General features: G+C 40.1%; 1 protein-coding gene and 1 long non-coding RNA gene across 4 annotated transcripts; one reads left to right on the top strand and one right to left on the bottom strand.

Moving 5' to 3' along the window:
* Nucleotides 1–4,109: 4,109 nt before the first annotated feature.
* Nucleotides 4,110–19,728, bottom strand: GLUL (glutamate-ammonia ligase). Its single transcript, XM_039337120.1, has 7 exons — nucleotides 19,580–19,728; nucleotides 14,370–14,572; nucleotides 10,550–10,711; nucleotides 8,798–8,944; nucleotides 7,738–7,865; nucleotides 7,420–7,619; nucleotides 4,110–5,897 (listed from the first exon to the last, which is right to left on the bottom strand). Exons 2-7 carry the CDS (start codon nucleotides 14,533–14,535, stop codon nucleotides 5,579–5,581), a joined length of 1,122 nt encoding a protein of 373 aa, XP_039193054.1. The 5' UTR covers nucleotides 14,536–14,572; nucleotides 19,580–19,728; the 3' UTR covers nucleotides 4,110–5,578.
* A 140-nt stretch (nucleotides 19,729–19,868) lies between these two features.
* Nucleotides 19,869–23,711, top strand: LOC120305374. Of its 3 annotated transcripts, none has more exons than XR_005556020.1 (4): nucleotides 19,869–20,277; nucleotides 21,025–21,147; nucleotides 23,159–23,294; nucleotides 23,411–23,711. It is a non-coding gene; the product is annotated as an uncharacterized LOC120305374 (long non-coding RNA). The 3 variants fall into 3 exon arrangements; XR_005556022.1 differs by having other exon boundaries at nucleotides 19,870–20,092; XR_005556019.1 differs by having other exon boundaries at nucleotides 19,870–20,310.
* The last annotated feature ends 1,487 nt before the right edge of the window (nucleotides 23,712–25,198 follow it).

The following is a 25,198-nucleotide window of genomic DNA, read 5'->3' as shown; positions in this document are numbered from 1 at the left end:
ATTGACTTTATTTGTTGGAAGCTGGCTGGGAAGGTTACAAATGATGATCCCATGATCCTGGGACAGGGTCATAAATGCATGCCAGTTGCCAAGTGCCCAGATTTTGATTATGTGACCTTGGGGTGTTACAGCTGTCATAAGTTTAAAAACCAGCCATAAGTCACTTTTTTCAGTGCCGTTGTAGCTTCGGTCACTATACAAATAGTTGTAAGTTGAGGATTACCTGTATTAATGACACTCATCATATTTTAGAAAGTAACATCAAAACCTGAGCACATTCTAAAGGGTATTGGAGGTGAAGAGGACATCAGGGAAAATTAACAAAAAATGTATTGTTAACACTTACTTTCATCTTGACATGAGAACTAAGAAAAGTGTTGAGGAAATAATTGAAATAGAATAAGATTAGATTTGCCCATTGTTTTTCAGGCTATGTCACAGAATCCAGAAATTCAAAATTGGAACCAAAATGCTAAACTGCTTGCTGCTCAGTGCAAAATAACTGTACAGATCCAGGTAGAGGTAGAAGAAATACAGAGCAGATGCAGTTATTGTTATATACCATAGAACTTCAGTTGTGTTATTTCACCTAAGCAGCTTACGTAATGTGTGGTAAAAATCTTATGCTTCCCTGGGAGGGAGGGAAATTTTCTTTGGCAGTACTATATGTACTATTTACCTAATGTTTCTAGTGCTAGATATTTCAACAAAAACTGTAATGGTGTTGACAGAGTAGCTAATAACAAAAGATCAAGAACAAACCCAATGTAACCTAAGGTTTTTGTTCTAAAACAAGAATGGACAAGTTGACATGTTGAGGAAGTAAACAGCAAGATGCTTTGTCATTTCTAGGAATAAAAATGACCCACCTAACACTATTTAATCATGTATCATTTCATAGTTAAAATCTTGGCAGGGGGTTCACACATCCTTATCGCTTGAAGATGCAAAATCAGCTGATTGTTTGCATTAATACTGTATGTGAATGAACCATAACAGATCAAACAATGCCAATTATCACTATCACAATTTATTAAGAGGAATTAAGGATTAACTTCTTGTCACATAGCTGGGAGGCAGGTATGTCAACAACAAGCCCGACTGAAATATTACTATTTCTATTTCTATTCTTCTTTCTTACATTTTCAGTGCCATAACTTCCAAAACTCACTAAGCAGGGCAGCTGTTAAGCAATGATTACTTGTATTATGCTCTGTATAGCTATTCATAATAATGAATAGTGCAACAGTGATATTATAATATTGAGGAAAGAAAACTGCATCTCGAGTTAAAGAATTAAGTGGGAGGGTGCAGAAAGTAAATTGGGATCTACTAGTTGCTCTCAGAAAGTTTTGCAATAAATTGGCAAGGATTTCTTATATTCAAGAGGTGAATGATATATTTAAAAAGCATATGCTGTAGCTGGTTTTCTGCTAATCCGTCATGCTGGCAAAGCATTTTGGGAGCCAATACTTCTGGAAAGGTTGGAGGAAATCTGGAAGATGATACATATTTATCTCTGAGGATAAACCATATGCAACTGCACCCAAATATCCCACAGAGATATAGATTCTATAGTCTGAAAGGTAGCTGATCATTGCTATCTATTTGTAATTCCAGCAAAAGAAGGAATCAGAAGCAACACTAATAGCAAAACATCCTCCAGTTATATTACAACAAACTCAGTTATGTTTCAATTGTTTGCCCAGTGTCTTATAAAATAATAATTTTTAAAAAACCTTGGATCTGACATCTTAAGATATTACTTTACTACTTTATGGTGAGGTACCAGCTATTAGAAGCTAGAAATTTTTTTATGGGTTTCAGCAAAGCCTGTGTTTTTGTTAATATAATACTGAACTGTGATCAGTCTTTCATAGGCAAACTAAGACCCTAGAAATATGTTTTTATTTAAAACATTTATATGGCTGCCCAGCACAGCCAGATGACTCTGGGCAGCTTACCAAAAGAAAAAAAAAAAAAAGCTTGACAACTTGACAAAAGGAACACAAAACCACAGTGAATACATCTATAAACAATAATGAAACAAAACAACTGAAAGATAATCCAAACAATAAAACCATCATCCAATTAAGGCTCCAACACGTCATGATCCAAAGGCCTGGGGAAACAACCAGGTTTCAACAGTCTTTCTAAAGACCAGGATGGTTGGAACCAGCCCTATTTCAAGAGCCTTAATGGTGCAGTGGTTAGAATGCAGAATTGTAGGCAAACTCTGTCCACAGTCTGGAGTTTGATCCCGATTGGCTCAAGGTTGATTCAACCTTCCATACTTCCGAGGTCAGTAAAATAAGGACTCAGATTGTTGGCATCAATATACAATATGATGACATTGTAAACCACCCAGAGAGTGCTGTAAAACACTATGGGGCAATAAATAAGCTATTGCTATGTCAGGAGGAAAATCATTGCCAAATATAGGGGTTACCATCAAGAAGGCACCTCTCCTGGGTCCTACAAAATGGGATTGCTCACTGAAGGGACCTGGAGTGCACTTCCCTTATCTGAACATTTTATTTTATTTTTAAAATTTATAAGCCGCCCCACTCCCGAAGGACTCTGGGCGGCTAACAATAAAAAACACATAAAACATAACAAACAGTACAAAGACAGTCATCCAGGGGTCAGGTTTTATAAACCCCAGGACTGCCGGAAAAGCCAGGTCTTAAGTAGCTTATGGAAGACCAACAGGGTGGTCTTCCGTAAGCTATTTTGGGCAGATACCCTGGGGGTAAGATGGCCCCTCAAATACTCTGTGGTAAGACCACCGTTCAAAGTCCTAATCCTATGAACTGTATGCTGCCTTATTCTTTTTCAGTGGTTATCTTCTTGCCTTTTTGAACATCTCTGCTCTCCTTTCCACTTAGCTATTTTGATTTTCCTGTTCTGGTTTCACATGCTTATATAAAAAATTGTTAACAGAAGCGTAGCCTCCTAGTTCTCAGACTAGTTGCCTTTGGCACAGGATTGTAAAAATACGTTCTCAAATACTGGACCTAACACCTCTTCCAAGGTAACTGACCTTTGTAATTTCAAAAGCGGAATTCTGAGCTTCCTTTAGATGTGGATGCTGCAAAGCTGGGGAACATTGAGGGAAAAGCTTTTTGTCAGCACCCTGCCTGCTATGCTCAGTGTCCTTCCAGGCAGTAATGAGAACTGATGGCAGCCCAACCCTGGCAAAACTTAACTCTTGCATTGCACACATAAATAAAGCCAGCATCTCCAAATACCCTGAATTTAAGGAAGAAATGTAATGCAGCAACTACGTAAAAACAGGCATTTCTTTGGCTGGATTGGAGCGAGATTTTTTTTTAAGTGTAAATTCCTGCCATGAGCAGAGATTCTTCTTTTTTAAGGTGGCAGTGTGGTGGATACTTGTCATGAATGTAAATCTGTGTAATAGCTGCCAACTTGCTTTTTGACAACTCTTACCAGATAGCAATGCTTGGTTGGTGGCTAGTCTAAGGCAAAGCAAATCTTGTTTCAGTTCTTACGTTTCTTGAGATGGCGATGTAGAAACTTAGTGACACATTCATTTAGTTTTTCTCATGTAGTTCTGCTTTTCACATTTACCAAAGTGCAGCTCCTCAAGCAGATGTTCTCATTTCAAACGCAGACATTCCACTTCCCATTGAGAATGCAAAATGTGGTTAAGTGATAATTATGGAATTGTTTGTAACCCAGTGCAGCAACAGCCACTGGCTTTCTGTTGAATGTTAACAGGAACAGTAGTTGCTAGAGATAATTTGGTCTTCCATAAATTGATAAAAGTCATGATACTCTGTAGCAATCTACTAAAGAGGGTCAGGACCATCATACTTTGCTTATGTCACACAGATCTGGCCACCCGTTACTGGACAAATAAAGATAAATTATCAGGCTTTCCACAATCCAGATGCTTCAGATATACAACTCCCAACATTGCACTAGCTATTCTGGCTAGCGGTGATGAATATTACAACTAAGCACATTTGCTAAGTATCAGACAGTATAAAGATTGAATGGAGCCGCACAAGTTCCTGGTGGTATTGCCAGCTTATTGCAAACTACATACAAAATCATGAAAAAACACAGGCAGAAAATCACTATTGGATTTAATTATTTTATTACAAATTCCCCCTCCCCGCCCCGCTTCTCAAGTTCCAAATGCAGCAGCGGAAAATGATTGGCACCATCCAAGACACCGAAGTACAAAATCCTGAGCCACTGGCATTTCGTCTGAAGTTTTCAACTATGTTTATTAACAACTCCCTGGCAGAAGTGGCAGATATGTTTGCGTGCCAAGGTATAGCTACTGGAATAGCAGTGGTCTCTGTAAAACTGTACAGCTTTAGAAACTCCTAAAAACGCGTTATTAAAATCTCAAAAAAAAAAATCCATTTCCCCTCCCATCTTGTGCTTTTACCTTCTATTTGAAAAGCCCTGCTTTAATGCAAATCGTACCAAGAATTTTAATGCCCTCTGTTCCCTGCCAATTATTTGTCAAAAAAATGGTTAAAGTTGACCAGTCAACTCTTCATTTGAAGCATAAGCACATCTCTGTTGCTGCAGCCAGCCGCACACAGCTCAGCCAGGACAGCCCACAGCTTTAGTTTAAATTAAAAGTTAATGCCTATTTTAATTTATAAGCCTGTAAACGGATAGCTTCTTGTGTGTAACAAACCTTCAAACTGGTTATTGAACACAACAGCAGATAGCTAAATTTTCTTCTCAACCAACTTTTCCCCACCTTCCCATTTTACCTATGAACCTTAACCAACAGACCAAAGGGTTGATTTAGTGTACCTTAACAAAAAAAAGGACGATTTTCGTAGATGTTTTTAGACATTTAAATATATATAAAAAGACTTTTTCACTTTGTATTAAAATCAGAAAATCAGTTAGCTTCCAAGAACAGACTGAAGCGTTCAGCAGCTTCTTAAATAAAACCTACAATTTTTAATCCCAAGAAGGGAACAATGGTCAAAGATCTAAGAAACATGAAAATAGTTCTAACTCTGGCAGGAAAAAATCTGCAAGTAGGAATACTTTAGGAGTCCAAGGAAAAGGTATTAGTGTACATCTTCCTGCCCTTGAGAGAACTTCCTTGTGGATCTGTATTGAGTGCCAGCAGTTCTGATTATTTTGAGTGGTGGTAAGATGCCAAATTCATTTCACCCAAGTAAATGAATGAGACGCAACTGCACTTTTTGCTCATGAAGCGCAAATCAAGGGAAGAACAACTATTAGACTCCAAAGATATACTTTTTCTTATCTTCACTCCACCACCCAGGTCTCAACTTTACCATCTATTCCTGGAAGCTACTGAAACCCCTGTCAAAGACATATAGATGAATTACATGAAATAGTGGTAAAATCCCACTTGTCTTCTGCTGTGCCCCTCAAATGACAGAACAAACAGTGAAAGAGACTACACTTCCCTCTCCCACACAGAGAAATAAAAGAATCAGTTTTAGGAGAGGGGAGCACAAACATGGAATTTCATGCCCTCACAATTAATATCTAGAAGACAGACAATGCAGAAGAAGGGAGTGGGAGCACAATGGGACAAGCCCACTTAGTTCTTGTACTCAAAAGGTTCATCTCCAGTTTCATTGAGAAGACAGGTGCGGACTAGTGCTTCGGTCACAGCATACGGGTCGCAGTTAGCAGAGGGCCGTCGATCCTCAAAGTAGCCCTTTTTAACCTGGCCCACGTTTCTTGGGATACGAATGCTGGCCCCGCGGTTGGCGACTCCAGCAGAGAACTCATGGATGTTGGATGTTTCATGGAAACCGGTCAAGCGCCTGGCATTATCCAGCCCTCCTTTGGGATCGTAGGCACGGATGTGGTACTGGTGACGCTTACCCAGCTTCTCAATGGCATCTTCAATCTGCCTGTGGAACATGAAAAAAGAACATTATCAAAGAGGGCCCGGGGGTGCTCAGTTGTTCATGTTGCTAATAGCAATAGCACTTAAACTTATATACCGCTTCATAGTGATTTACAGCGCTGTCTAAGTGGTTTACAGAGTCAGCCTATTGCCCCCAACAATCTGGGTCCTCAGTTTACCAACCTTGGAAGAATGGAAGGCTGAGTCAACCTTGAGCTGATCAGGATCAAACTGCTGGCAATTGGTTTAGAATTAGCCTGTAGTACTGCATTCGAACCGCTGTGCCACCACAGCTAAGATTGTACACATTGGGGTTTCACTAGATCACAGGTCGGCAGCCCGCAGCTCCAGAGCCGCATGTGGCTCTTTGAGCCTTCTCCTGCAGTTCCCACCCTCCTCCAGCAGTTGCAGAGACAGGCACTTATACTTCCCTTCTCTCTGTGTGTGTGTGTGTGGGGGGGTGTGTGAAGGTGTGTTTGTGCGCATGTGGGTGTAAAAAAGAGTGGCCTCTCGCTGTTCTCAGACAAGTTGACAAGCTTATTGGGTGGGGCTCCTGCCTTTGCTACATTTCAGCAGGAAGCAGCAGCTCTCTCTCTCTTTCTCTCTCTCTCACACACACACACACACTGAGTGGGGGAAGAGGACTGGCAGACCAAGGGCAGGAGAGAGCCAGCCCAATAAGAATGTGTGTCAGTTTGTCGGAGAACAGTGTGACGCCAGCTTGCCAGGTGAGCAGAAGATCGGGGGGGGGGAGGGAGAGACAAAGGGAGGGAGGGAGAGAACTCATGCACAGCAGCCATTATTTCTTTTTAATTAAACTCTTCAATCAAGCTCCCCCCTCTTGTGCGCGCATGCAAGTTTTGCAGCTCCCAATGTTTTCTTTTCTTTGGGAAACGGGCCCAAGTGGCTCTTTAAGTGTTTAAGGTTGCCGACTCCTGCACTAGAGTACAGCAAAGTCTATCTAACATTTTATTCCAGATGTTCCAGAGAAATGCCAAACATTAAAAAGGAAAATAAAATCTAATATGTAAATAGCTCTGCTCTTGATACTTGCTTGTTTAAACCTAGGCATTCCCCTAAGCCTCCGATTATTTTTTTAAAGAACTTAATGAGGAAGGTTCAGAAAGCCAATGTTGTAAAATTATTTCCCCTACCTGCCCATACTTAAAATTAAAAGCCGTTTGGCAGAGTATTTCATCCAACTTGCAGAATACAATAAAGCATGCTTTGCAATGAATGGAAATCTAATTTTAAACATCCTTGTATGTAAAAAATATACATACACTGCTAACAGGAATATCCCTAATACCATAAGATATTCTTGTTTGCTTTTAGTTTTTGATTTGCAAGGATTTTCCCCCGATGTTCAATGCAGACGGGTTTTTACCTGTTAATGTTCCTTATTGTGAAGTACTACAGTATTATTGTACTATTAGACAGTCCCAAAAACCTAGTAGTAATATTATGTCTCTCCTTGCCACTTAAAGTTCCTTAGAGAAGCTTTGCAAGAAAGGAGTAGCACTTACTTGAGGCCTCCCTCCTCTCTCATGTTCTTAGTGCTGAAGTTAGTATGGCATCCAGCTCCATTCCAATTGCCAGGAATAGGCTTGGGGTCAAAAGATACAATGACGCCAAAGTCTTCACATACTCGATGAAGGATGAATCGAGCAATCCAGAGGTGATCACCCATCTCAACACCTTCGCAAGGGCCCACCTGAAACTCCCACTACAAGAGAATCAGAACGCAATCAAGTCAATCATTCATACCCTTCTCTTGTGTATACTAAAATGCTTAAGAAGAATTCCAGTGGTGAAAGATAAGCATTAACAGCAAGGATTCATACCTGTGCTGGCATAACTTCTGCATTTGTGCCTCCAATGTTCACACCTGCATATAGGCAGGCCCGATAATGAGCTTCCACAACATCTCGACCATAAGCTTTGTCCGCTCCAACTCCACAATAGTATGGCCCTGGACAAACACAAGAAGCAGAAGAAATCAGTGGGAGAATCTACACCTCCAGTCACCGCATTCCGCAAATCCATGTTATACAAGGGATGCTCCTTGTGTATAGACAGTCCTCAACTTACAACCATTCGTTTAGTGACCATTCACAATTACAACTAATGACTGCTTTTCACATGTATGGCCACTGCTGCATCCCCATGGTCACGTGATCAAAATTCAGAGGCTTGGCTACTGGCATGCATTTATGACTGCAGTGTCCTGGGGTCATGTGATCAGCCTTTGCCACCTTCTGACAAGTAAAGACAATGGAGAAGCCAGATTCATTTTAACAACCGTGTTCCTAACTGAACAACTGCAGTGTTAAGTGATTCACTTAACAACTGTGGCAAGAAAGGTCACAAAATGGGGCAAAACTCACTTTATAAATATCTCACTTAACAATAGTAATTTTAGGCTCAACTGTGGTCATAAGTCGAGGACTACCTAAAAAAGGGTAAATTATGTTATCTTTTCTTATTCAATCATCAAGTTAATTTACCTTTAGTGGTATCCTTGAATAATGGAACTCCCAATATTATTCTGTTCAAAATGTAATCTCTGATTGGCTGAGATCACCATTAGATTAATCCAAGGAGTAATAAGTTAACAGTAGCAACTATAAAAGCATGTTTCATAGTTGCAAGCATGACTCTTTTCCTTTACACATTTCCATATTCTCTCATGAATTAGGAATTTCTCTTGATTAGGTGAGTGGACCATCTACCTTCAGCAATAGATTTCTGCTGCCTAAATTCTCATTTAATATCAAAGGCCTAATATTCACTATAGATATCAAAAGCAATAGCTCTGGCACGAACATGATGGTGTCTCAATGGCAGATTGCAATTAGTAGTTATGCATTAAAGATTTCATAGGAATTCCATACAGAATCTTACCTTGTGGTCCAGGAAAACCATTAGAAGGCCAACCAAAGGGATGTCCATCTGTTCCTAGAAGGGTATATTCTTGCTCCATTCCAAACCAAGGGTTCTGGTTAGACACCATGTCCATAATCCTTTTGCAAGTAGATCGTAGATTTGTTTCTAAAAGATACCAAGAATAAGCCAATGTATGTCATTCATAGATTTTATCCTTCCCTTAAAAGGGAGGCATTGATGAATTTGAACTGCAACTTTATATATTTGCACTTCATTGTTCTTGAGCAAAGATTTAAGATTAAACAAGTTTTTTTTACAGAATAGAAGCAATTTAGGTCAGGGGTGTCAAACTGTTGGCCCGCAGACTGGTTTCATCATACCAGAGCTGCGCCTACCCCATTGCCGGCAATGGCAAAAAAGCTCCGATACATTGCGCAACGTCACGAGTTTGACATGTCTGATTTAGGTTGATGGTTTGGCAAATGTTATTCAAATCTCTGAAGCTCAGTTTGCCTAAAGTGCTTTCTAATTAATTTTCCCAGTCACCTTGTAAGATAAAACATCACAGTGTACATATTTTTACATTGTCAGATACAGCGGAAGCTGGATAACCTAAGAGTCCCCGGAATATTTTAATTAAGCAATCTTGATTAAACATCCATAGCAAGAAAAACAATAACAACAGTGTTGTCAGCAGGGCTATTAAAACAGGATGGTTTTGAGATGCTAATGAATCCTACATTTTATTTTCTTCAAGAATGTGATGCAGTAGTTAAAAGGGGAAACGTTGTTCAGTAAGTTAAATGAGAGATGCATGAGAAAAGCTATGCCGGTCAGCTGATAAGAAATTAGCTGAAACTTAGAGAATGCAAGTCTTATGGCTGGAAGTGGCTTCACATGAGAGCATTTACTAACTTTTTTCTGGCAACTGCATGCTGTGTTGGGTGCTTTTCCAAAAGGATCTGGCAAGTTGTTACCAAAAAATATCATGTCAGACAAGGGAAGGCAATGTAGTTTGGTTCAAAAGAAAGAAGTTTTTTAGTTCTTATTTTGCATAAATGTCATTAAACTGATGCATTAATATCTGTTATCAAAATAAAGCTCTGCAAGAGACTCTACTGAACAGCCAGGATCAAAATGCAAACGAAGCATGGCAGAGACCTCCTGTTACATGATGTCCCATAATGCTACAGGCTATTATCTCCCTACTGAAATATAGATGGTCACGAGTGAACTGTAACCCACCATATTTCAATAAATCACTATTTTAAATTATCCTGCTAGGTAGTGACCCACAGTTCTTATCTTCAGTGGAACTGCAAGCCCCTATTTAGAGTTACCATTGTGAACAATGAAAGGTAGGGAAGCAGTGTCAAAAATAGTTGTTCTTTGTTGACCAGTGAGTTAAAGGTATGGCCAAATAAAACAAAATTTTAAAATCTCTTTAATGAGAAAAAAGCAAATTCCTTCCCAATTTAGAATGAATTGTGGAATGACCCTCTTCCCGATATTTTTAAGTATGAACTGGAGTTTTCATTTGGTATTCATGACTTGAGGCTATCACTTTTAACAGTCTAAACTCCAGTAATATTTTCTCAAAACTTTCTCCAGGCAAGGCATGCTAAAAAGGCATGTACTGTGCTTTTTGTGCACAATACAATGGCTAAACCTCTGCCTTATTATTCATCTCAATGAAATGGGGGGGGAGGGTTTCTGCACTTCTTTTTCTGGTCAAGACAGAAGCTTTAAAAGGGCAAAGCTGGAACGCACCTGCAGGCTTGCGGTTGTACTTTAACACTTCACATAAAACCAGTTTGTTTGGGTCTTTGCGGAAAGGATCTCGAAACATGGCTGAAGGCACAAGATACATGTCACTGTTTGAGCCTTCAGACTGGAAAGTGCTTGAGCCATCAAAATTCCACTCTGGTAGGTCTGAAAACAAAAATAAGATTCAAGTTAAGCCAATTCTTACACACCGTACAAACCTGTACTATTTAATGTTGATGCTACTGTTACTCACACAATGATTTAATCAATACATCAATACAAATACACCTCATGTTGTACTCATTAATGGGAGTTAGCCCATAAAGTCAGGAGATGTACTATTACTTATTGCACATCCCAAAGTGTAAAACTGTAGACAGCTGCCATAACTAGTTGTCACTAATGAGCTTAAGATCAGCCATAGTCAATATTTGCTGATGGCACTAACGTAATGCATAGTTCTATCACTAAACAATCTGGAACAGGGATGATTCTCCAGGATCATAGTTTTATTTATCATTTTAAAGGCATTAAGTTTTGTAGAAAGATTGGCTTTAAACCATGCTGAGTACAGTTAGCAACTGTGAATGATCTTCAACGAAGCATCTGTTCTTGGCTCTTGCCTGTGGCTTGTTGCTAAGTACTCTTGCTTAGTTTTTGTCAACAAGTATATATTATAAAATTACAGGGGAGAAACAAAATATCAAAAACGTGATAATAGAGTACTTTTTAAAAACTCAAAGCTTTTGGAACTTTCATTGCCATAGAGAACATACGCATCAGTATTGTTAATTGTCAAGAAGACTAATGAATAAATAAACATGGGGCAACTGGCATTAAAGTGGTTAATTTAGTTAATCAGTTTGATCCCTTTCATATGCTGAAGGTGGCAAAATGATTTAACAAGTTGTGTCAGGCACTTCCTTGGAATAAAAATAAAGCCTTTAACTAAATTCTCCTAATGAGCTATATATACTGGGCAGGTTTCGTAACCATCTCTGGCTAGCTCCATAGCAACCAGGGAAGAAACCCTCATGCTCTTGATTGCACTGGGGGGGGGGGTGTGTGCTATTTTATTCTAAGTCAAGCAAAAGACCAGGCTTTTGCATATACTCTCTCATCTATCTGTATTGCGCAAATAATTTAGGGCAGGCGTTCTCAACCTTGGCAACTTTAAGCTTTGCTGGCTGAGGAATTCTGGGAGTTGAAGTCCACAAATTTTAAAGTTGCCAAGGTTGAGAACCCCTGATTTAGGGCAAGAACAGGGAGCCAAGGTACATATTCTAAAAGGATTTTGACTGATTCTGTGGCCTAGGAAGCCCCATCTTATATCACACAAAGAAGACCCCATTTGAAATTAAAGTTTCAGCACTTGGGGGAGGCTGGGAAGCAGGCTAAGCAGACTGCAGTAGGGCGAGGACTTCCCATTTGTTTGAGATGATTGAAAGGACAGCAAATGGTTGGTTCTGCAATTTATTACTGTAATTTTTGGGGAATGGGAAGAGGGACTGTGCTTTTGTTTCAAATCCTCAACCGGGTTTATTTTTCAGCCAATAAATTGCTTTGACAAGTACTCAAGAAAAGCTGAAGGAAAAGGCAGTGGTTTTTTTCCCCTCAGACTATAAAGGGAGAAGATAGCGCTTCTTAACTTTGGCAAGTTTGAGATGTGTCAACCTCAAATTCCAGAATTGTGGGTGTTGAAGTCCAAAGTTGAGAAACACTGCTCTAGGGCACAATGGCTTCAAAACAGGGCACAAAATGGGCAGAGATTAATAGTCTTGAAAATGAGGGAGGCAAACAGACAAAAGCCAAGTGCTTGCCATCTGTGATTCAGGGAACCAACTAAGAGCCAAGGAATTCTTTATTACAAGAGCAGCAGAAAAGACTGAATCCTGCCGGGAGGTCCTTCTACCATTCATGCCTGACAAACTGATAAGTCTTGAAAAAAGGTGAGGTTTGGTTGAAGTAATACATTTTTGGCTGCAGTTCTCTAGCACAGCCTTCCCCAGATGCACTGGTGTTCTCCAGATGTGCTTGATTACAATCTCATAATATATGGTGGCAAAAACTTTGAGCCTGGATGGAAAAAACTTGTTCTAAGTATCTGGCTTGTTCCATACAAAGAACAGAACAGAGAAATAGATTTAGTTATTTAAAGGATATATGAATCACTTCTCACCCACATGTGGATTTGAATAAGGTATCCATAATTCAAAATCAGTATCAGTCACACAGATTTAAAAAAATAACAACTATAGAAGATTATGCATATTCCATCATTTATTTTATTTAGCAGATGTATATATTTTTATTTATATATTCATTTACATCATCTGGAAATATGAAATGTATTTTGTAGGGTATGATGCATTTCATGCTCTATGGGATCTTCATCAACAAAATAATCTAATTTCTTTTAGAAATGAAATTGTTTTTCCTGTTTATTATTGCTTTCTTGCATATTTAGAACACATTGTAATCAGTTCTATTTGTAATGTAAAGACTGGATGAAATGGGTAAGCATATTTACTCATTTTGTATACTTTATCTGAGCTATGCAGATTTTTGTTTTTGAAAACAAGTTATGAAATCAAAACCAGAAGAAATAATAGGTGTGGAAATGGGTTTAAGATTCCCTCTGCCAACTATTAAAAACTGTACACTGCCTCCTCCTGGTTCCTCAGAATTTCATCAGTATTGTCCCTTTTGGCTATGTCTTTCTATGCAATTACGAGAAAATAACATGATTTTTAATGAAATGCTGAAAAACATCTGATGGCTAGCAATTTGGTTTAAATCTTATTTTACGGACAAATTATTTATTTCTGGAAAACTATCAAGGATATATCACTCTCTGTCCCAGAATGCAATAGGTCTCTAGTTCAAACTGCCTACAGTTCCTATGTCAACAGGGATGCAGTGAAAGAAGCTAAGAGGGAATGAATGTTAACAAATTCTGTATAATGTATTGAACTTCCAATTCTATTCATAGAAAACTGGTTGGAAAAGGAGGCAATAGGAGATCAAGTAGATATTCTGAAGGGGATTCCAGATATAGGGTGTAGCAAGGGGGGAAAAAAAGGTTAAATCTATCCGAGAACTCAAAACCAGAGTTCTAGACATGGTTTCCCAAAAGAAAACTATTAAGGATGACCAGCGCTTTTCAGTTCATACAGGTGTCTTTTCATCCATTTGAAACTCAACCAAGAGTCTAGCTAGAAAGGAAACAACTGTGGCGGACAATTAATTTCAGTATTCTGCCACATTTCTTCTACTAAACTGTTTAATGTACATCTTCTCAAAAACCAGTTATCCTAGTTTTATGGGGTATATGGCCATGAGAGCATCTCTAAGACTCTAGCCTAAGTCTAAGATAGTGGAAGCTACTGTTGTTTTGGCTTTTTGTGTTGACTTCAATATTAAAAAATAAAAGCCAAGAGGTACTTAGATTTTCAGTTCCTTGCAGTAGTAATAGTAGCACTTGGCTTGATAGCTGTTAGTCAAAACTCAGGATTTAATGAAATCAGAGTCACAATTGTGATTTGTATAACTGGTTGTTCAACATAACAGAATTAACAGAGTTGGAAGGGACCTTGGAGATCTTCTAGTCCAATCCCCTGCTCAAACAGAAAACCCTATACCATTTCAGATGAATGGTTGTCCAGTCTCTTCCTAAAAACCATCAGTGTTGGAGCAACCACAACTTCTGGAGACAAGTTGTTCCACTGATCAATTGTTCTAATTGTCAGGAAATTTCTCCTTATTCTTGGTTGGTTCCCTCCTTGATTAATGTCCTAGGAAAGCTCACTCCAAATCTGCTTACCTTCAACGTTCTTGGGCTCACGTTCCAATGTCCGAGTTTTACAGCGCAAGAATTCACCAGTCCCATCAATCCATATGTACATAGCTTGGACCTTGTCACCTTGAGGCAGCTTCATGTACATTTGTTTTATAGTTTTGCTCAAATGGGAACTTGCAGAGGTGGCCATGGTTGCAGCTGTTCCTGAAGTTCTGCAAGATGATGACCTAAAGGGAAAGGAAATGGATGTCTATGAAAATTTCCAAAGGGATTCTTGCCAAAAACCAAGTGGGGACATTCCCAGAGTGCCAGCCTATGAGCTGGCTTAGTGCACTGCAAACTTTCCACAGCTGATTACAATCCATGTACAAAATGTACATCTGCTGCAAGTCATCATATTTCTACTGAAGATCATAGAGGATTACAAACTATTTCTATAAGATGAAAAACAGGCCCTGAATAAGCAACTATATCTTGCTTTGAAAGCCCTGTTTCTAATCTCATGCTCTCAATGTGCCTTATGACTACAATCTGCCTAATTCTCACTCAATTTGGCTAGAGGATTATGGCAGTTGTTCCAACATAACTGGAAGTTACTGGCTGGGGAATGCTTCTGTACAGTTATTATCCAGTAACATTTATGCAATATTATAATGAGTGTTTAGAAATACTGTCTTAATTCTAAACTCTAAAGAAATGGAATCTGTGAAAAACAATAATCACAAACAATACAGTCCTTGTTCTGAAAATGAATCCATTGCCAAAACTGCTTCAATTCTCAGACATTTAGAACTTTGAACATAAAAAGAGGGAGATAAGGTAATGCCCATATTTGTGTGCAGAGTATTCCATGGCCTAAATGGTTTCCAACTAAATATTGATGTCATTCTAATTGTCCTTATCTCTACATTAATGATTTCATTAGACCTGTATCAGCTTCTAAATTTGACTAATTTAATTTTTAATAGGATTATTTTCAAGATCGGCTTGTTTGGTTTATAACCTTTGTTCTCAACAATAGAACTAGGAGCAACTCAAGCCACAGCTACTATACCCCAAAGGCTTGTTTGGGGGTGGGGGGGGGAGAATACATAGAAATAACATTGAAGATACCCAAAGTATATCCATACATGCAATACAGGGAAATCATGAAATCAAGGCAAAACCTTTCCACATTATTTATATTATAAAAGTGATATATAAGACTTCCTAAACAGCAAAGTTTTCCCTTAGATTTATATGGGTTTAAACTGAAAAGAGCTCCAAAGGATGACAAAATTTTACATTACAATTATCAGTATAGGATCAGCTTGATTTTTATTGATTGAAATTCTGGGCAAATCCTAGAATGTTAAATTCATATGCCTAAATTTCTATGAGGTTAAAATGTCTTTGCCCACAATAGTAGAAATCCTATCTCTTATTGTCAAACCATGGCATACTATTATAAATTAATGAAAACAATTCATTTAAAAAAATCTACTAGAACTATCTCAATTATGATTTTGAATTTTTCAAATTTGTTGGAGTACATTTGCATGCCAAATAGGAGGATAGCAATAATCTCTAATAGTAAAGCTTGTAGAGGTAAATGTGAAGTAATCTACCGTATCTACCTTTCCTCAATCAATGCCTTCAAAGGCTTTGGAGCCACCTTTATTGTTGGCTATTTAGGTATTTCATTTTTTGCTTGAATCCTGTTTAAACATGGTAGGGTTCTAAGCAGCTCAGAGTTAGTCAATGATTGGAGTGATATACAAGCCTAGCAAAAATAAATAGGTAAACAATACACTCAAAGAATTCTAAGCAACTGGCCATAATAACTAGAATCTAAGAGCTAGTCTAAAAGATCTGGAGGACATCAGTTGAGAAGAATAATTTAGCATGTAGAAATCCTGAACCTCATCAAAACCTTAACAGCATCACCCCATCTCCTGCTACTTTAGATGACCTAATATAATTGTCAATGTTAAAATATAGCTGTTAGTGTTAAAATCAAATTAAATTTTTGAACTGGTGCTGCCGTTTATGCATTTTTACTGCCAATCAATCCCATGCAAGAATGAATTACTCCCATACCTGCAACATGATAGTCTCTATACCATGAAACAGATACCTACTGTATTGTATGAAGCACCAGTTCGCAAACAGGTTCTTGCTCACAATGAAACTCATGTTCTGAATTTTAATTCACAGCAAATGTCACACTGTAATACAATATACTGGATGGTAAACACAGAAGAATGGTTGTTGGTTTTTTTTTTAGCATTCTGAGATCTTTACCATTCCAGGTCAGCGGGCTAAGCTTAAAGTTTTCTCCTGTGAAGCTGAATAATATTGTATAATTAAAAGAAAATGAATTAGCAGTAGGTAGTCAAGGAGAACTGCTAAGAGGTTTAGGATATCTAAGCAGGGGAAGGGGAGGGGGAGGGAGAAGAGGAGAGGAGAGGGAAAGGATCCTACTCTTGCTAAAGATCATGAAATCTTTTTATGGAGAAAGCTAACTTCCACATTTTGTTTAGGTTCATCTCCCATTAAAGAATTCTATTGTGAGATTGAAAATATGTACAATTTACACATTCCTGGTAACTAAAATATCAATTGTGAAGTTCAGATTTATTAATTTTCTAAATGTAAAATGCTGGATTTCCACAAGTGCATTAGCTGTAGAGCAATCCTATCAGGATTTAAGAGGGCAAAACTGAATTGTGACTTACATTTTTTTTCACTTCTACTAAATTCCTTGCCCTTCCTTGGCTATCTTATAAATCAAAAATTAATGAAGAACCCTACAGCTCTTTAGAAGCTACCCAATTATTATGACAAAGGATTATGTATTTGAATTATTTTATGATTATGTAAATTGTTTGCTACAGTGGTTAATACATTCCTATAAAATACTGACTTTTATTGTCAATTTTATTGGCTACTATAATAAAAAAATTGCTTTCAAGACTTAGATAATTTCTTACATGGGATTTTTGCCCTTCTTTGAACCAAACCAACAAATATTGGACTGAAAATAGTATCAACTCTCCCTTCTGAGAAAAATATTCCCAAATATGTAGCTCCAAGTAGATCAGACATCATGGTAACTTTCAATCTAATCCAGTGGTTCTCACCCTGTGGGTCGGGACCCTATTTGGGGTCGAACGACCATTTCACAGAGGTCGCCAAACAAAGCAGTCCGCCATTTCCCCCCCCCCCTTTTCCTTAGCTGTGCTACTCCCTTTTATTCTATTGGCTTTTGAAAGCCAATAGAATAGACTCTCTTGAATATAGTCTAATTGTATTGGCTTTCAAAAGCCAATAGGAATTGTCCAGGCTGTCTCTGCCCTGCTGAGCCCGCCAAAAGTCCCATCTGCAAACGGTGCTGCACCAGTTGAGTAGTCCTCGACTTATGACTGGTTGAGTAGTCCTCGACTTACGACCGGTTGGGGTCGCGGCATTAAAAAGGTTGAGAACCACTGATCTAATCCAACAGGTCCTGATATTACCTGGATTTTGAGTTACCCTTCCTTTTTTAAGGAATTGTCTTCCAACTCTGCCTCTTAAGATGCCACATGTTCATGTTAGCCATGGCTGTTACAGGCACCCTAGACACATTAGATGGCTGAATGAACCATCTGTGTCACTGAATTAGATTCTTGGAATTATCCTATTTCTTTCACTTATTTTTTTCTCTAAGGACCAGTGTGGATTGTAAAATTGTAATATATACAGGGACAGCAGATGGCAGCATCTAGTCAACTTCAGCTGATCTTGGGAGGGAAAAAAAACCAAGCAGAGTTGGACTAGTTAGTACTTGGATGGGAGATCCCCAGGAAATTCTAGTTACACTCTAGATTGGGAAATCAAAAACCATCCTGGAAGAAAGCCATGCCAAGTCACTCTTTGGAACATTCCTCCTGTACCTGCCCCTCTCTGGAGAAGTTGACACAGCATCAACCCTGATTGCATTTTGCAATCTAAGTACATAAATATATAAATGAATAAAATCAATACTGTTTCTCATTAGCAAAGGAACAAATTGTTTTGGAATTTTGTTTTTTATCCGATTATTCCAATCTGCATTGTCTTTTGCAGTTAGGACTGGGGATATTAAATAAGTAAATAAATACATAAATGTTGTTGCCTTTTCCCAAAAGCTGCATGAACTTGTCCACCAGGAATACTTTACCTTAATATATAAATCTCACACACACTCACACACACACACACACACCACAGCCGCCCCTGGCTCCCCCTCCTTTTCCTAATCAAACTCAAACCCTCCAAAGGCTGTGCTTTTTGTCTTCAACCAGCACTTCCTCTTCTACCTTTGGTTCCAACCTTGCGAGATGCTCGTTTTTACTCTCCTTTTATACCCTGCGCCCTCTCTTCTCCAGTGCATGACGAGGGAGACCATTTTATCCCCTCCCCAGGGCAACCGCGTTGTTTTTACGCATCCCGCCGCCTTGAACCAAACCGGAGCCATCCAGCCTTTGAAAAAGGCGGAGGAAAAAAAGGGACAGAGTCCCTTCAAGTCCATTGTCGTTTCTAGGGATTCCTCCTTGCCTCCCCATTTAACAAAAGCCAGGGCAAGAATTCAAAGCAACAGCAGCCGTAGAGACCAAGCTAGCTAGCTAGCTAGGGCTCAAAGGGCCTGCAAGAAACGGAGGGAACCCGTTCTCATAGGCCTCCGCGGTTATTTCCCATTTTCTCCATCCAAAATCGGAGCAGCAGGAAATCTCCTCTAAGCCATCGGGATTGATTGGAAGAGGACCATTGCAGTTAACCGGTCTACTCGAGACATCAGGAGAGGAGAGAGAACGGCAGACACAATTTCGAACGTCCGAACAAAGCCCTCTTTTCCCTGGAAATTCCAGAACGCCCCTCCCCCCACCCCAGCACCAGGAGCGCGTTAAGGACCACACTTAACAACTTAATTGCTTTTGTTTAAAGGAGAAATGAGGAGAGATGGCGAGCCGCCCCGGCTATCTACCACAGCCCTCTAAACTGCATCACCAGCGGAGTATAACAGTAGCTGGTCCACAATCATAGAGGAAAATGAGAGCGACTTCGGGAAAACTTCCTATTCTCTCTTCCTTCGCCTCCTCTCCCCCTTTCTCAGCGAAACCCGCGGGGGGGGCGGAGATGATGCGGTGGGTTTACTGGAAAATGCGCCGCGAAACCCCGACTCCCCTTCCCCAACTCCTTCCAGCCTCTGTTCACAAGAGCCACGCGCCCTTTACCTTGGCCGTCGTCGAGGAAAAGGTGCAACGGTGGAAGGCAGGCGGGATTCACAAGGACTGGCAAGCCGACCACTAAAGAGGATCGCCCATGCTCGGCTCTAGACGAGTACGGCTGCCGGCTGCCTCCTTTAATTACCGCCCGGTGCCAATCCCCCCCGTTCGCTGATTGGCTTCTTCCAATCGTGAGCGAGACATGATCAGCTGATGCGCAGGCTCATGGCTCCAGCGATTGGGCAACCAGGAAAGGAGGAGGAAAAAGAAGAAAGAAAAGAAAGGCAGAAGGGAGGGAGGGAACGAAGATGCAGAGGAAGAAGGAAAAAAACAAAACATAAGGGGCCCTTTCCTCCCGGTTTTTGGACGGGAGGAGGAAGTGAATTCAGGGCAGCTGCAGAAAGAGGTCGAAGGTGGCTACCGCGGCTAAGATACTCATTCTGTCCATTCTGATGAGAATCCGGCACAGCTTTGCGATACAAAGCCGTTTGCAAAAATCGGAGGCTGAGTAAATTACAGCAGGTTGCAAATCGAGGATGGTCTCTAGAGCTACGCCAGGGATCCCAGTCTAGCCCCGCAAATTTGGAGCGAGCTGCACGGAGCTCGTCTAGGCTTCCTTAGAGGAAATCCGCCGGGGGGGGGGAACTGGTGCATGCTGCCTTCTCTTCTGACCGCGAAAAGGACTGCCGTGCAATGCAGAGGGGAGAGTGAGTGGGTCTGAAAACAAGACGTGAAGTGATGTATGCTCTGAAATATGGTCTTCGGGGAACTCTAAAAGGGGGGACCCGCTTCTTCTCTCCTGCCCCTTCCGCCTTTTTTATGTTGTTGCAATCTAGGGTCTATCCTACCTACTTAGCAAGCAAGTCTTTGAAAAATAACCGTGCAGGGGTTGCTTTCCCCTTGTGGCCGTGCAAAGGTCTTGGAGGTTTTTTTACATAGGTAGTCTTTCGTGCAGCGCGTTCGGCTTCTGTGGGCAGGGTCTCTCTGCTGCCTCTCTGCCTTTTTTTTTTTTTTTTTGCAAAGCGAAAGGAACTTGCCGGGCCCAAGGCATGTGATTGGCGGGCTGGATCAGGCTTTCCCGGGCTCTCCGAGGAATTCTCGGAAAGTTAAGGACAGGAGGATCTCTCGGTCTTTTGTTAAGGTGTTTACGGCTTGAGCTGCCTTTACGTAACTTTCTCCGCACACACAGCCGAAGGACGCGACTTACCCGCGTTTTCAGCCCAAGCGAAAGTAGCTTCTGCTTATCGTTCCCCGCCCTCAGTCCAAAGAGACAAGCTAATTTAGCCATCAATGTTGCTGACATGCCGGTACATGCAGTGCTCAAGATAGTAAACAGGTTCCCAGATAGGGAAAGAAAAGCAGCTCTTTTGCCTCCAGATTAGTTGTTTTCTTGGCAGTAGGTAACTTGCTTAGAGTGTCTTTTTAAAAAGGGGATTCATTCTGTGGTTTTGTAGGCTTGCTTTAGAGGAATTGAAAAAAGAAAAATCCACCTCGGGGCGGCCTTCCTCTTTGTTATTACATCTCACATCAATCCAACTGCAGGATGAAGGTTGTGGACCCACACTGGCACAGTACAAGTTGGTATTTTTTTATACTGTTAATTTTTAATTTATTTACAGTTTCCCAGTCTAGAATTACTCAAAGTCAACCAGCCAGCTTCCATATATGGAGCACCAGGCTCTGAGTCACCCCACTTCACAGTAGTACTTAGGGGTCCCCAATCCCTGGTCCACAGACCACCACCGGTCCACCACATGCTAGAAACCGGCCCATGCAACCAAGCAAATCCACCATCCACAGGATGCAGGCAGCATATGAAACCACACCCCCTCTGGTCCTTGGAAAAAATTCTCTCCACTGAACCTGTCCCCAATACCCAAAAGGTTGGGGACCTCTGGGCCTTAACTGGTATACCCCACCTGAGCTCTCAACTGATGCAATACAAACTTTGTACTATGAAAATTATTTTAAAACTGAATTTTAAGTCCTAAATAGGGGCAGGCATATGCCACTCATTAGAAAATTAATTTGAAAAATGTGAAGCCGTAACAGAAAAGGCCCTGCTCCTTTGGTACTTGATTATTTTTTTAAAAAAGTTAATAAGAGTCTAAGGCATCTGCCTGGCATCTTCATATGCAACAATTACTGGTTTTTAAATAACAGAAATTATTCCAGACGACGTCTTTCATATCAAAAATTCCTATATCTTCACCAACTTTTTTTTCTTAAGAGTATTCTAAAGCAGAAAAAGATAAAACAATTGATTAATGGTTGAGTTCACACTTCATACTAAGCCAGAATCAAACAAGCAGAAGTAGGGTGGAATAGTATGTGAAACCATATACTATGTAATCTATTATGTATGATTTAATATGTTCTTTGCACCTGGCCATAGTTTATTCTTTAAATCATGGTTAAGTAACTGGCATAAGCACAAAGGAAGAAGCCAGTCAGTATTTTTTTTTTTTTTTTTTTTTTTTGGTGAGTAGTGCCATGAGCCAGAAGCTTGGGAATTATTTCTAAGTATCCCTCAGTTCTTCAAAGGAAGTGTGGGGAGATTACAATAAACCTGCAATAACAACTGCATAGCTCCAATTACATAGAAACTCTTAGATTTGTACATTATGCACAATTTAAAACTGCCTTTGAAGACAGTCCATGAACTTCGGCATATGTAGAATTCAGTTTCAAGAAGGTTGGAGATATTTTGAACATGTGCCAAGGCTTCCAGTTTGTATTCAAGCTCAGTTCAAAGTATCCACTTTTGATCTGTCTAACCCTTTATTTTTTGGAAATGTGGTGTTTATGGACCCTTATTTTACCTAGTTTTGGTGTAGTGGTTAAGGCATCAAACTAGAAAGCAGGAGACCGTAAGTTCTAGTGCTGCCTTAGTCAAAATCCAGCTGAGTAACCTTGGGCCAGTCTCACTTTCTCAGCCCAAGGAAGTAGGCAAGAGCAAATTACTTCTGAAATCTTGCAAAGGAAACTGCAAGAACTAATAGTTTTTAGATATCACAAGCAGATGCTTCATTGTGGAGTATATACTGTAAGCTTGGGCTATTTGGTTTATATTTTTGAATGCTCGATATCCACCTCTATATAATAATAAAGGACATGTGTAAATATGTAAAAGGTGAGTATCTCTCAGCAGCATCAGCAGACATGTCAAGTCTCCCTAAAATCAGCTTGGCTTCAGTCCTGTGGGCTTTGTGTAAAGCCTTAAAACACTTGGTTTTGGCATCGCACTTGAGAACCCAGGTAGTTAATAGTCTGTAGAGCAGGGGTGTCAAACTGCCGGCCCACAGGCCGGATGCCTCACACGGAAGCTGCACCCGCCCTAGCTCCAGCAAGGGGAAAAAAGTTGTGACACGTCACGTGACACAGTGAGTTTGTCACCCCTGCCGTAGACTGTCTGCCGATTGTTGTTGTTGGTGGGTTTTGGTGTATTCAGCTACTGATCATTGAATGGATTATTTATTTTGTTTTGTATATAGTTTTAATTGCCGTGAGCTACTTAGAGTCATGAATTTGATATGGGTAGCTATATTCATTGAAGTAATCAATAAATAATTGTTTTACAAAATACAGGGTGGCCATTTTCTGCTTGATGGCCAAATTAAAGATAAATGCCTCTAAGAAGTGGGAATGGATGCCCTGAAGCAGCCTTTCTATTGCATGCAGAGGACAAACTGACCAGGTTACCTGAGAAGACATTTCCCTTGCAGTGAGTTTTGTTATTTCTATTTCTATTGTTGCCATTATTTTTGAAGTATCCTCTCAGCATAATTATAAACATGCACAACTGTTATGCCTGTCTATGTTATATTTTCTTTTTTTCAGAGACGAGATACCTGGAACCATCCTTTTCAAGGATACCTTGCTTCCTTTGCATCTGAAGATTGTTGCTATTTTCACATCTTGTTTCCAGATGCAAGACAAAACAAATTGACTTGTTTGTGCAAAAAAAATCTTATCTTTACTTTAGGCAGCATTCCACAATTTAATATTCCCCTAGCTCACAGGTCGGCAACCTGCGGCTCCGGAGCCGCATGCGGCTCTTTGAGCCTTCCCCTGTGGCTCCCCGCCTCCTCTGCCTTTGCAGAGAGAGACAGAGAGAGGCAATTGCGCTTCCCTGCTCTCTCCTCTCCTCTCTCTCTCTCTCTCTCTCTCTCTCTCTCTCTCTCTCTCTCTCTCTCTCTCTCTCTCTCTCTGTAAAAGAGAGTGCACTCACAGTGTTCTCCGAGGAGCTGAAAAGCTTACTGGGGAGCTCCTCCCTTTGCTGCATCTCTGCAGGAAGCAGGAAGGCAGGAGAGAGCTAGCTAGCCCAGCTAGGCTGACTCAGGAATTCTGGGAGTTGAAGTCCATGAGTCATAAAAGAGACGAGGTTGCTTACCCCTGAGCTTGTTGGACAACAGCTTGGAGCTTGCCAGGTGAGCAGCAGATAGGAGGGGGGAGGAGAAAGAGAGAGAGAGAAAGAGAGGGAGGGAGAGAGAGAGAGAGAGGAAAGAGAGAGAAAGAAAGAGAGTGGGGGAAGAGGAGTGGCAGACCAAGGGCAGATAGAGAGGGAAGGAGGGAGAGAGACAGAGAGAGAGAGAGACCCTTTTGACATCTAAAATGAAGATAACACTGCATATATCCTTTTTTTACCTGTGTGTGTATGTAATTTTATTCTCTTAAAGCAGTGTTTCCCAAACTTGACAATTTTAAGGCATGAGGACTTCAACTCCCAGCAACGCTGGCTGTGGAATTCTGGGAGTTGAAGTCCACATGCCTTAAAATTGTCAAGTTTGGGAAACACTGTCTTAAAGCATTAAAGCATTCTCTTGGTGATCATTGTTTTAATAGTATGGATATTCCCAAGAGTCATATTTTTACTTTTATTTTTAATATGTGTGTGTGTGTGTGTGCGCACACACAAACACACAAACACACACACACCTATAATAAAGGTAAAAAAGGATATATGCAGTGTTATCTTCATTTTAGATATCAAAAGGGTTTTGCGGCTCCCGGTGTTTTGTTTTTGGTGGGAAACGGGTCCAAGTGGCTCTTTGAGTATTTTGGGTTGCCTACCCCTGCCCTAGCTGCTGGCTTACATTATTCATAATCTACAAGCACATTAAGCAGTACTGGCTGAGGGTCATGGGAGTTATACAACATATTTGGACAGTACTAAATTGCAAAGGACAAGTTTTCTAAAAGTTAAGTTTTAGATGCTTGTGCTATCTACCACAGGGCCATACGTTCATTCTGAGTTCAACTAATTTTTTTTAATTAAGTGGTGCTTTGTTGATTGCCAGATTTTAGGGTACTTAAAATGCTTGATTATTTCACAGTAGACAAAACCTATTCAGACAAGTTCATATCTGGTCACTTGAACCAAATGTTCAGTTGTGGAGAAATTGAGTCAGGAGCGAGGGAAAGAACAATTTAATTAATTTGGGATGCTTCAAATTAACGAGTGTTCCTTTGGAATTGACTGGCATAAAATACAACCCAGAAAAAAAAGATTGAGAAGTGATTGTTTAAGATTAGCACGTTTGAGTTAATAAATCTAGTATTTCTTTTGCACAAAAATCTAAGCATGAGATGTGAAGGAAAATATACTGGTATTGGAGTGCATTAGTG

This window comes from Crotalus tigris, unplaced genomic scaffold (assembly GCF_016545835.1).
Source record: "Crotalus tigris isolate CLP2741 ecotype Arizona unplaced genomic scaffold, ASM1654583v1 scf7180000017668.6805642782:7212621, whole genome shotgun sequence".
NCBI lineage: Eukaryota > Metazoa > Chordata > Lepidosauria > Squamata > Viperidae > Crotalus > Crotalus tigris.
This window is presented reverse-complemented; position numbering and strand designations above follow the sequence as displayed.